At 41.3% G+C, this 13,425-nt stretch overlaps 1 protein-coding gene across 4 annotated transcripts in view; it reads right to left on the bottom strand.

The window, feature by feature from the left end:
* The window catches only part of LOC308145934 (CASK interacting protein 2), a 47,017-nt gene extending 34,489 nt beyond the window's left edge, over positions 1–12,528 (bottom strand). For all 4 annotated transcript variants that reach the window (XM_080517534.1, XM_080517533.1, XM_080517532.1 and 1 more), the window contains exons 1-2: positions 12,485–12,528; positions 9,788–10,143 (exon numbers count right to left, since the gene is read on the bottom strand). In XM_080517534.1, coding sequence (XP_080373660.1) covers positions 9,788–9,881 — 94 coding nt within the window. In that variant the 5' untranslated portion in view covers positions 9,882–10,143; positions 12,485–12,528. The remainder of the gene's footprint in view (positions 1–9,787; positions 10,144–12,484) is intronic.
* Between the last annotated feature and the right edge of the window lie 897 nt (positions 12,529–13,425).

Consider the following 13,425-nt stretch of genomic DNA (forward strand, 5'->3'; position numbering starts at 1 on the left):
TTTTTTCCTGGTACAAATAGCAGGGAGGAAAAGAAAGGCGCTTGGCTGGAGACGAGACCAAACTATGTGCAGCCTGGAGCCAGTAATATAAAGCTAGTTAGGGTAGATTAAGTGACGCGACATACACAAACACAAAGTTTTGTACAACAGTAGGTCAACATGTTGAATCATCCCCATAACTTCCTTTATTCCAGAGATTTGCAACTTTTAGGAGAGGAAACCAGTTATTGTTTTTTCCCCACATTTCATCAAATAAAAAAAGTCCAGAATTGCACAATGCCATTTAACCATCGACAAAGACAACGAGCTTATGAAAGGAACACATTTATAGTTTTCCATTATGTAACAAAACTAAATGTTAGATTTATGAAATCTAAAAACTTTAATGAAAAAATGCTGATATTTTTAGCCATTGCAGGCTTATTTAGATGTTCGAGCAACTTGAGCCACTTTAGTTTTTAAGAAGTGAACAGTTGTAACTTTTCATTTTTGCCATTTTACCTGTTGGCTGTTTTAGCTTTTCAGCAGTTTTAGCCATGTTAGTTTTTGTAGAAATGTGTGCCATTTCAGCTTTTAACCATTTAACTTGTCAAAGTTTTATCTGTTTTACATTTTCAATCGTTTTAGGCTTTTAGGACATTTTTGGCATTGACCATTTCAGCTTTCACCAGTTTAAACCATTTTATTCCATTGTTTTTTTAGTTTTTTTAGTTTGATCGAGCTGTCCTGGCCATTCGGTGTTTTCAACACAACCTTGGTTTATTATTTGTTCAGTATTTTCTTAACATATCAATGCAAAACTGTTAGCAGGGAAAGAAAATGAGTTTGTCCAAATTAAATCAGGTTAGTTTTTTTTTAGCTCAACAAAAGGGTTGAAAAGTAACATTTATCTCCTACAGTAAAGGTTAATGAAAATGTGATATTTCTAATTTCTAAAAGTGTATGTTTAAGAGTCTATTTGAAAGATTATCTGCTGTGCAACAGAATCAAAAACAAGAAATGAACAGTCTCGCCTCATCATGGCTCTGGGCTACAATTGTGTATGTGTGTGGCGGACTTGTTGTTAGCTCTGCTCATCCTGCCTGTGTTATGTGTAACCTGCTTTACAATTCTGTGATTAACCCCATTCTTAAAACTGATTATATACATACAAAACACTGTGGGGTAGAGCATTAGGATTTTGATCCCCACAATTTAGGTCAGATCCAACACTCCCAGATTTAGGCATGAAATGGGTGCACACTGAAATAAGACAACAGTCTGACCCTGTCAATACCTTTATCCATTACATAGTCCAAACCTGAGCCCACCAATCATGCCTTTACCCTGAAGCATTTGTCAAACTTTGAGGGGTCAAGTATTCTGGTTCCTAAAAGAAAGGGAGGACATGACAAATATAAGGTGGGCTCTTGGGGTTTGGATCGCACAAAGTAAACACAGAAACGGGCTTGTACGTCAACACAAAGAAGGGGGAACCTTCAGGAATTCAAATCTCAAATTTATGTTCAACATAGCCCACCACTTGATCTTTAGACAAAGGTGCTCTTTAGTTGATCAGGTTTGAGGTCCATAAACACACAAAACACAAAGAATAACTCGAACTGTAACCTCATTCTTACTTTTAGCCCATCAACCACTTCTTCACCCTAAAAGACATTGTGGAGTCCATAAATACATCAACACTAGAAAGACCTATTAGCTGATGTCATGCTTTCCTTGGCCCCTTTTCTCACGCCTCCCTCCAATCAGTGCTTAACTCTAACCAAAGGTTATCAACAATATCTTTACCCTTTGCACATATGCAAACTGGAGAGTCCAGCATTTTGGTTCTTATTAGGTCACACCGCACCGAACAACCGTGTTTCCAAGTTTTAGACCGACAAAGAGCGTATAACAAGTGCAAACATACATGTGAGTGTTAACACATCAGGCCCACTCTTAAACCAACCCTCGCATTCACCAACATGTCGGATTGTTGACACCAAACTCTAACTGACCTAATTTTGGGAATCAGGTCTTAGTTATAGCCAAGACTGAATTGTGAACTACTTGTCAACATGGAATGAAGTGTAATATGATGTGGGTTTTGGCATTTTGTTCAGCAAATGGAGGTTAAACCATTCACTGCTGTGGACTTCAAAAGGAAAACACACACATGCAGTATTTCAATGCTTTTTTTTTTAGAAAACCTGTTGACTTACATTCATTTCCTGCAAGTTCCTTCTAAATTCAGCTTTAACTACAACTTTCTTAATCCTAGTGGAACCTGGCTTTATCTAGAAACTGAAAGATTTACTTAAGAGAGAGACTGTTATTGTCATTACAAGGATGACAATTGCCCTTAATGTGATTGTGTAAACAGATTTAGGTCCCTGCAACATTGCTAAAGGCACACACACACTACTTAATTCCCCTGGTAAATTCTTCTGGAGACAGGCCACCCCATCTGCCCCGGGGAGGAAAGGAGTCAGGATTAATGTGTGTGCGTGTCCGTGCGTATGTGTGTGTGTGTGTGTGTGTGTGTGTGTGTGTGTGTGTGTGTGTGTGTGTGTTCTCTTTAAAGAGTTGGTTCAACTTCAAATCCGTTCACACACCACTTGGCTGTGCTCCCCACCTGTCTGGCTAATCGAGGCAGAAGAGCAGGAGACAGATTAGCCCAGTTAGCCTGTTAGCTAATGGGCTAACTGCCGCACCCTGCTGCTGCAGACTCAATACAATACGGATGAGATGTGAACGCAGCTACGGTGCTGGGGATGCGCGGTTCACTCGCCCGGGCACATGCTGTAATCCACACGGGGATGCTCGCACGCTAAATACACCTCCTCTTAGGTACTCTTAAGTCTGACAGATTTCTAATCTGACTTTAGGCCAGATGGGTTATCCCTAATTCGAGGTACAGGAATGAAGGTGGTGGGGGTTGGTGAATAAAGGGGTAAACAGCTAAGCGAGCAGGTGCAGAATTAAGCTTGTTTATTAGCAACGGTGTTTCTTAAATGTGCACACATGCACATATGTTACATCATTTAGTCAAAAGATAATGTTGCATGGAATTAATGTAAAAATAATGGAATTAAATCAAATGCCTTTGGATTAAATCATAGTTTTATCCTGTTTTAACCCCAACTGTTTCTGCTAGTGTTACTAGTACTAGATCTGTCACCAGTTTGATTGTTAGCAGTACTAACAAGTGGTAGTAAATATCAATTTTAGGTCATATTTGGGCAATGGAAGGGAAATATATTAATTTAAATAAGAGACCAGCTCAACAAAAACTGTATCACATATTGACAATGGTCTTCGGAACGGCAAAATGAAGTCCCTCGCTGTTTAACTTTTTGCACTTATTGTCAACCATTTCTCTTTTTATGATGATTTAATAGTCATTCTAATTTAAATCAAACTAAGTGAATTTGGAGAATTGCCAATAATGTATGTGTAGGGTCAACCAGCGACAGCCCATGCTGATAAAGTGTTCTCACTTTCACAAACTGAAACGTGTGATTTTGGCATTCAGATAGTCAAATGACAAACCCATATGTCTTCGAGCTAAAAGAAGACAGCGTAGATTAAAATAAAATGCCAACATCTTCATGTGGAGTGAGATTATCACCAGCAGATCTTCACCACGAAGACAGAAAAATCTGTCGGCCATCCGGCTTACATTTGACAAAGACAGTTGGAGAAAAGAACTTCCTTTAGAAAGATCATTAATGATTCATCAATGAGAGATTCTGCAAAAAAAAACAAAAAAAAAAACACTAAAGTTCCCAAAGGGACACACCAATTTACTGCAGCAGAGCTTCAGTGGTGTTCAAATCTCTTCTCTTCTGAAGTGTGGAAACAAGCAGTTGCATAACTGACCGTAATAAAACCATTACCATGAGTCTCTCTGGAGTTCCTACATACGTGGCAATACAATATCCCTCTGTTTGGAACAAATGGCATGAAATGACTAAGTTGAATACTAATTAAGTTGTTGCAGCTTTGTACTGGAAGTCATTTTAACCCCAAGTTTCTTTTCATAAGAATATTTAGAATTTTTACCTTTCCAATTCTTTGGAATGAAACTGAGACTTAAACGTTTCAATTTTGATTAATTCATCTAGGAACAACAGTAACACTTTAACAACATGGATGTTTGATGAAGACTATCCTCTTCCCAAGATGGGCATGTGTGGGCGGAGCCAGTCCAGCTCACGCAGACACAGCAGATTCTGAATGTGGCTGAGAAGATACAATATTCAAGTGAATAAAAATCAAGGAAATAAACTTTCATTTTTGGACCAATGAGACCCTTGTGAAAATGTTGAAAAGCTCGATAATATAACCCCTTTAAAAATGTAAAAAAAAGAAAAGTACCGTAACTGCAATTTCAAATTTTTCCACTAGGGGCAGCACTGACATCTGATGCAATGGCATTATCGTTGGCCTCAAAGACATAACATGACCGCAAAGACCAAAGGAGATGCATCTCCATCAAATAAAACTCACTGAGAGCTGCAGAACAAATTTAACCTTTAAAATAGGAACAAAACAACTCTTTATGATAACAATTATTGTATCTTAGGTTGGATTTTCAAAGTTTTCTAACAACAATGTAAGACTAAGTTATTATTTTTTAAACAGTTTTAATAATTTAAGGGTTTTTTGTGTGTCATTTTTATTGGGTTTTCAGCATTTGTTTGTTGGCATTTTTTTGTACCAATCATTTATGCAAACACGTCAACACAACCAGCTCAGGAAAGCTTTTAGTATCAGAGGCAGAGCTGCCATGCAGCATCGAGTAGTTGTTGTACTTAAAAATAACCACTAGAACTTAGATAGTACAGATTTGTAAGGCTGATCCATTCATAAACTGTTTGCACTATCTTTCTCAAACTCGTTCTGAATAAGCTTTAATTGCCCTTCTATAGCCTGGGAGTCATCACGCCCGGGTTTAGTGAAAGCCCTGCATGAGTCACCCACACACAAAATCGTGTGTACCAGCGAAAATAAATGACACAATGGTGGAGTATGATCTTTTGCCTTTGTGTGGTGGCTGTTTAACCATCTGTGCATCTCCCAGAGGTCTCGCGTTAGGAGACAGATGAGAGGGCAGGGCCGAGTGTCGCATTGTAATCATGGAGACCTTTGTAGAACCTTTGGAGTCTAAAGAGGCTCGTTGCAGGGCGGGGTGAGAAACAACCCCACAGCTCCACTCCAGGTAAGAACGTGTGGGAAAGAGAAGACTTGAGGCATGAAGCATCCACTGTGAAAGCTTCATGTTGGACTTGTGATAGCCGAGCACAAACAGAGGTAAGTCCACTTAAATTGAGTGAGGAGCCGACCTGATGTCAGCAGATGGCTGAGCGGAGGAGAAACCTCCCACCTCAGCTCTGTATCCATCACATTGGCGTTAGCGGCGCAGCAGTAATCTCCTCAGGACACAGCCGGACTCCTCAGCCAGCATTACCTTCAAGGACCTGAGCCCAGCATATTGCCACTGTCAGAACAGGGGCAATGGGATTCAAAGTCCAATGCTAATGGTGATCAAAAGAACAAACAAGTTAGGAAAGAGAGAGATACTGTAATTTTAAGTTTTTATAGGCTTTCACATTTCCCACAAGACACCAAGATGAAGCTTTCATCAGCCATGTGAAGGAAAAGAACAGGAAATATGTGAGAACAATCCAATACTCTGAAGAAACACATGTTGGTTTTTCAAGAACTCCTTTCTTCAGTTCATTTCGGCTCACCTGTTTTAACTGGGAATGTTTTGATCTGATAGCAGATGTTTTTGCATTTTTTTAATAGATCAGAAACTGTCAAATTAAACCGATCAGCTCAGACAACTGTCGGGATCAATATTAGATCAACACAATTCCAAAAAATTCATAAAGGCTCTGATGGGAACAATCTATCTCTCAATACATTGCGTCTTCCTTCCAGGTATCCGGTGGGTTCCTGACCTCTTAACACCTCCCGCTGGATCCTTCCTCACTCCACTCCCTGCTCAGCCTCAGTTTGGCCTGGAGGTTCAACAATGTCCGACACATCTGTGTGACGAAGACAGGTTAAAAAGCCCCTGACCTCTGTGGGAGCTTCGCACTCCTGGAAGACTTCTGCTTGTTGTCAGACTGACACGGAGAACTCTGCACTCATCATAAAACGTCAAAAGCAATCACTAAAGAAACTAAAGCACTTTTTAAGTAAACAGTTGGGTTTATTTGATCTGGATAGAAGATCAAATAGCCAAACTTAAGTGTTTGGCTTTAGTGTGATCAGGTGGTGTACACAAGCAGATCATAAGGTATGTTTGGCCCTTCTGATGATTAAGCTAAACTGAAAAAAAGTGCATCATCGTGGGATATCGATCAATATATATGAAAAAGCCTGTTTTTCTGGATGTGCCAAAGTCTTGGTGGCAATCCGACTATTAGAATCCAACGTCTTGTACTCGATTGTAGATATTTTGTCTGAAGTCACAAGGAAGGTTTTCCACAGGGTTTCATAATTTTGACAATGGTTGAACCAGTGTTTGAATCCCGCCTGACAATCTGCCCGTCTGTCCTATTTTTTTCTCCAACTGTATCCCCTAACCCAAATTGAAACAGCAGAAAGTCTGTACCTCAGAGTCTGGTTCTTCAATTTTCTTTGTGTTAAAAATTGGATTTTCCTTTTTTTCTTGTCGGGTTTTTCTCAGTAAAAGTGCCTTAAAATGACTGTATTGTATTTGGCACTAGAGAAATAAAATTTAATTGAATTATAGAGTTTCAACGGTGTCATCAAGTACAGAAAACCGTGCAATACATGTTTTGAAGTTCTGACCATCAAAGTGACGATGGCCATGATGACAATTTAAGGAAGTTATACTGATAAAAGCATTAAAATCTGGCGAGTCATTTGTTTATACATTTAATGCCTCCTCTACTCAGAGTTGGCATTTATTGTAAAGATTGTCAATCCATGTTTACATGGTTCACCCTCAGTAGGCTGTGAGCGTGTGATGAAAAATCCCGTCATGGTACAGATGATTAAACAGAAAGCATGAAAATCTTTAAGGCGATCTGCCATCATGGATATTCACAGGACTGATCATTTTTCTATAGGCAAATATTTTTAAAATGTCTAAACTGTTGACATTTTTGCGCCCTGCTGCTTCCCCATGTTTTCACTACGACGGCCTGTGGGGTTAACATGATGTTAGAAGATTAAATATTGTTCTGCAGAACTTCCTTTGCTCTCAATGTGTCACGCTGTGTCACTGACCTAATTAATGCCGAGCAAAAACCAAGAGGGGTTTACAGCAGAGAAGACATGTCGAACACTGCTAACTGTAATTACTGTATTGGTTGGGTTTTGCTAAATTTGAACACAAATCTGATAAAAACCAGAGTTTATTCATCTCCTTACATCTCGGTTTCCATCCAAACATCAGTGAAAACAACACCGTCAACCCCATCAGGCTCAAAACAAGGTTGTTTTCATCGCTAATTAGCAAGCGTCAACAATAATCCGTTGTCCCGGCTAATTCGCAAAACCGAGCATGCTCAGAGACGAAGAACGTAGTCATCCTTCCCCACTAAACGTGGACGTAATAACAAAATGACTCAGTCCAATGCGAAGGCCAGTAAAAAGATCATTAGCAACCCCATTAGCCTCAGCGTTACATTGTTTTTTTATTGCCAAGTGGCTAATATACGATGCTTACAAAGATGAACCTAGTAAACATTCCCTACTTAGCACTCATATTTTAATAAATTAAAGTTCTAATCAGACTCATAATTGGGCGGTTTATTCTGGTAACTCGCAGAAGCTAGCATGCCTACAAGCATGCTCAATACTTCTGCCGATGTTAGTGAGTGCATCATAAACCTGCCAGCGATTGCTGAGGCTCAGTGGGAATCCTCATTTACTCCAACCTGGGGTGTTTCCACTTAATGTGTTTATTATGCCTGGAAGCGTCGTACTAACTTTGCTCTTCGACCCATATGTCAGACAGACTGAGGGAACCAAGCGCCCCACAGCTTTTTAGAGAGGGGAAAAAGTTTTCATCCAAAACATTCAAGATTGATTTTTGCTTGAAAACAGAAAACTAAGCCACTTTGCTGTCTGCATTAGGAGTCACCGTCATTAATTGTTGTAACAGCTGGTGGTGCAGAGTCACAAAGGGTGCCGGGGGGGGGGGGGGGGGGGGGGGGGGGGGGGGGGGGGGTGATACCGTGCGCTGATACACTTTTTAACACACAAGTGGAATGAAATGGTCTTAACAGCCCGTTTACACAAGGACTCCAGTGCAAATGCATTGGTTTTGCATTTCTGTTCCAGAGAAGTTTCACCAATACACACATTTGTTGTTACGCTGACTGTCAACTATAAATGTACCAAGTCCCAGGAGAATATGGACTGGGAGTCACGACACTATGAAGGCCGCCATTGTTGCTATTGTCCATCTATTTGCACATGCACAGAAGAACTGCGCAGTAGCAGCATTTCCGCCGCCTGCAGAGAGACGCATTTTCATTGGCTCCAAACACCACTGTCGTGTAAACAGACACCCAAAACACAACAAATGTTTTTGCATCTTCACTTGAAAACGTGCTGCAAGTGGAGCCCTGGCTTCCAAACTGGTCATTCTAAGGTGGATGTCCATTCCTGAGGTTGTCTAACGAGAGTGGATCTAAACATGTTCTTGAGTTCGGGGGGTCGACTGGAAGCTTATTTTGGAGCCGGCTCGTTTTCAGACCTCTCAAAGCAGGTCACCACTGACCGATCAATCTGCTTCCATTGACAGGGCTGAGAGGAGGTCATCTGTGGAAGACCTCACAGCAGGACCGCTGACACACGAGTACAGGACAGAAGCTGATCGGACAGGGACGGAAACCTACCAACCGATCCCGAATTTACAAAACAGATGTCATCAAAATCTTACAGGAAGGTCCTGGAGTTGTCTATTTCTTGGATTAATCCGGTACACATGCAAACTGTTCTCAGAGTGACTGTCACCTCAACTTCTCTTAATCCACAGACATACAACACCTTTTTTTTTAATTGAAAGTTGCATTAAATGTATTTTAACGTGGTTAAATAGTGTGTGAATGAAGTATGTCTTTGGTACTGTGTATCTTGGATGGCTGCTCACTGAACAACAGAGAACATTAGTCACGGGCTTCCTCCTCTGCCGCATTGCCTCAACAAGCCTGGCACTCATTGAATTTTCACAAACAGAGACGCACAGCGGTGCACAAACAGACAATATCACTTTTAATATTCCGAGGCGAGCGCGGCGCACTGCCTGTGCAGCGTAGAGAGTGTGTAACAGGCTTTCGTCTGACAGCCTCGGCTTTGTTCCTGAAGCCCGTCACCGAGCGGCCGGCCGTCCCCGTGAAAGCCTGCAGCAGATAACGCCAGGCGGGGAAATCAGCCGGCTCGACCTCGACCTTCCCCGGGCCTGGCGAGGCCAAGGAAGGGAAGAGGGTGGACCTCGTCGTGTAACACAAAGCACGACACGCAGAGGGCTCTAGAGGAGCGTGACTTTGGATGTTTGGAGATAAGAAACACGGAAAGAAGACGAAAGAGCACGTACGAGGCACACAGCGAGATGCGGGAAGTGCGGGAGCGCCAGGAGCTGCAGGTGGCGAAGGAGGTGCAAGAGGTGGAGGGAAATGGAGGAACTTAAGGAGGTGTAGGAAGTGCAGGAGGTGCAGGAGGCTGTGTTCAGGAGATTAGTAGCAGCAGTCAACAACAACGGCTCGGCTGGTTGTTAAAACACACACACACACACACACACACACACACTGATACTCACTGGTCTTGTTGGCCTTGACTTTGGAGAGCAGTTTGTGGGCCAGTAGCAGATCTCCGCTCTTCACAGCCACCAGCAGGTCCTGCTCCTTCCCCATGATGGGTCCCACAGACTTTCTCACGGTGCTTCTTCGTCAGTACTTTTCCTCTCTGATCCTGCAATCAGGAAGCTACCGATGCCCCCGCAGCGTCTCCGGGGACGGAGGGCGATGACTTGGGGTCCATGAAGAGAAAATCCTGGACTCACAGTGAAGCTGGGATAAGGATCACTGTCCTCCAGGAGCTGAGGGCCGGTTCATGGTCTATGTGAGTCAACCTGGAGGCAGCGGCAGTCCAGCCTGCCATCACACAGCAGACACACTGCAGACACAGGGACACCAAGCTCAGTCACAAGTTATGAAGACTTCAGACACCTGACCTTTAATCTCTGGATCCGAACGTCTCACCATGTGAAACACATCAACTACTGCTGATTGTAAAGCATCTAACAGCTGCAACACCGAACCACTTTTATACAACATAATGGCATTTCCCACATTGAAATGGCTTTACTGTCATTCCCGCAATACATCACTTTTTAGTTGGATCTTTGTGACAACATCACAATAACCACACACACATACACACACAATACAAGGTGTGTTGAGAAAAATGAGTGATGCACATGATTACTACACCTTCTTGCAGCAGGTGTAGTAATTTTCATTCAGCTGAGTGAAATCATTCAGTGTCCAGGATCCACAAAGAGGTTCATGTTTTATGAAAGAAGTCTCCTGCTTCACGTCTGTCACGGTTCATTCAGCTGTATCCAAAACGAGGAATTTCCCCGAGGGGGATTAATAAAGTATGATTAGTTTATTAGTTAGTTTCAGTATAAAGACTATTAACTCCAATGTTGTTTTTTTAAAGAGAGAACATTGCGTGACTTGGGCTTGACGCTGCCGCTGCTGCTGCTTGTTTTCTCTGATCCAGGAAGCCTGTTCTCTCAGGAGCAGGCAGCTAATCTGTTCGTCTTCCCGTTCAGGAAGATCTCGGTTCATGGATAACATCCCCCCCCCGAACCTTTAAGGAAGTGGCACAGTGCCAGCTTATCTTCGGAACAACACGATGAACAAAAACTCTTCTGGCAAACGCGTGTGTCCCTCTGGTTTATCTGAGAGTGACGGAACATCCAGCAGAGTTTCCACAGTGGGAAATCCAAACAGGACTTTCCTCCCGAATCCAGTCAGGGTGTAATCAGAGTAAAATTTGGACGCTGCCCACTCTGAGAAGACATCTCTGGACTCCTTGTCCAACGTCCAAGAAGCTTACCCCGTCTGCCTATTTACAGTTGTTGGGACGAGGTGATCGGGCAGCAGATGCCGACGCATGTCTCTGCACTGACACCGCAGTCTAAAACCGGCCAGGCACCTCGCCAGGCGGTAAACAACTGCAACGAGCCCTTGCTGACCAGCGGCCGGAATGGAAACAAGGAGGCCGACACTGGCTCATTGGCCAGCAAGCATCCATGGACGCTTATTCTGGAGCTCAGATGTCTTCAAGTTTGGATTTCCTCAGAAAAGTCCCTCCAGACACAGTCAGAACAAACGGTTGTCGAAAGAGCTCATTTGTTCACAAGTCAGCAACAGCTCAGACAACAAATCCCAATGTTGCATGTAAACCTGCAGCAACCGTTGTGCCTCGGATGCTTAAAAAGACATTTTTACCCATTTATAAGGTTTTCTTACATGTTTTTTGTTTGATATCATAAAACAAAATAATATTTGGTACTAAAATTAAGAAGAGCAGATTTTATATAATTATTTTAGCCACAAAACTACATGTTTCATCCATTTTAACACTTTTTAGCTATTTTAACAATTTAGCCATTTCTGCCACTTTAGCAGTTTTGAGTCATTTCTAAAAGGTTAAATCATTTCATCTCTTTGAAAAATTCTTTCCAATTATTTGAGCCATTTTATCAAAATTTTTTGCAAGTTTTAGCAGTTTTAGTAATTTTGCCAGTTTTCTTTCTTCAGCCATTTATATTATTTTAGGTAATTTATCTTTTCTTTTTTTTTTTAGGTTTTGGCGATCTGAACGCTTTAGCCAAAAACAACAAATGGCCAACATTAAAATTACATAATTTTCAACATTTTAGTCATTTCTTTTCAAAACTTCTCTGAAATAAAAACGTTTTTATTATTGGGATTTCCACAAGTCAATCACCTGCAGCGATAAGCAGATTATGCTGTGTGATATATCTATTCAAATGACAAACTATGTCGTGTTCTTTCATTTAACAGTCAATATTAACACATAAAAATGTTAATTCACATGTGATTTTATAGGACTAAACGATTTAAAATAGTTAATTTTACTTAAATAAGGCAGAACACAAGGATCGTCTATATGCCGAATTTACTCAAAAATACCACCGAGTGATTCAAAGTGGCAATAAATGTTTGATTGGACTCGTTAATGTGAAAAATGTGAGTTTTGGTAGTTTTCAGGAGGTTTTTTGAGCGGAGTCTGGCTGTGCTTGCACACGGAGTCTCTCCTTGTTGACTTAAGTTGTCAGTCTCAGCTGTCAAGGTGCTCCGAGCGAACTCCGACAAAACACGGGCTAAAAAAAGACATTACATGTGCAGGCGGAGGTTATTTCGCTTCATTTCTCGTCACTGATGGTGTTTTTCCAGAGGAGAGAAAGAGGAGGACTCACCTGACGGAGACGCTCCGGAGCCGGGCTGGAAGCGTCGCTGCTCCGCGGACAGTATGAGCGCTGCGGCGAACGGAGCGGTGGAGCGCGAGCGTCAAGAACCGGAAACTGACATACAACTTCCGAAAAACATCTTCAAAGTCAAACTGCTAATTTAAACATTCATTCAAAACAACTGATACTGTGAATTTTTAGCATTGATGTCAACCTGTCATTTCATAACTATAAATAAATTTGCATTTTTATCCAAACATTACTATGAATACTTGAAACCACAAATCAAAAGCGTAACAACTGCAATCTGGTGATTTCGTGTGTTTTTATTCTGAAGGTCATATTACATATTGTGTAATCCTGAATGCCTGACGGTGACTTTACACAGGTGAGCGTCTTCAGATTCTAATCTCTGGACTGCTTCGTGTTTTGTCTTCTTTTGTTTGAATCAGAGTCTGGCCTCTGTGTTGCTTCATGTTATGTCTTTTTTGGATAAATCCATCACCTGTGACTCATTTGTTACTTATTTTGTGTGGAACGTGCATAACGCCTGAATATTCCCTTTATTCCTCGTCAGGTAGCTGTTATAGATTCTTAGTTTTAATTCGAACAAGTCTCACTTGTTTCACATGTTTTGGTCATTTTACAACTCTTCTTTCTTTTCTTTTTTGCGAATTTGCATGAATCTTTTGTACTTTGTTTCTCTTTGTTCAAAATTGTTGACTCATTTTTGTTTTCTGGTGTTCATTGTTGTTCATTTTGCCTCCCTCTCGTTCACTTTTTGAAGATGTTTTGCCTCTCTTCGTTATCATTTAATATTCAACATATCTGGTGGCTTTATGTCTTTTAATGGACATTCGGTGTTTTCACACAAATTGAAGGCTTATGGATTTAAAATATATTTTAATCTGTAGTTATTTTGTGTGTTGTTAGCACCTTTGTTAACTTTA

This window comes from Blennius ocellaris (genome assembly GCF_963422515.1).
Source record: "Blennius ocellaris genome assembly, chromosome: 21".
Classification (NCBI taxonomy): Eukaryota; Metazoa; Chordata; class Actinopteri; order Blenniiformes; family Blenniidae; genus Blennius; species Blennius ocellaris.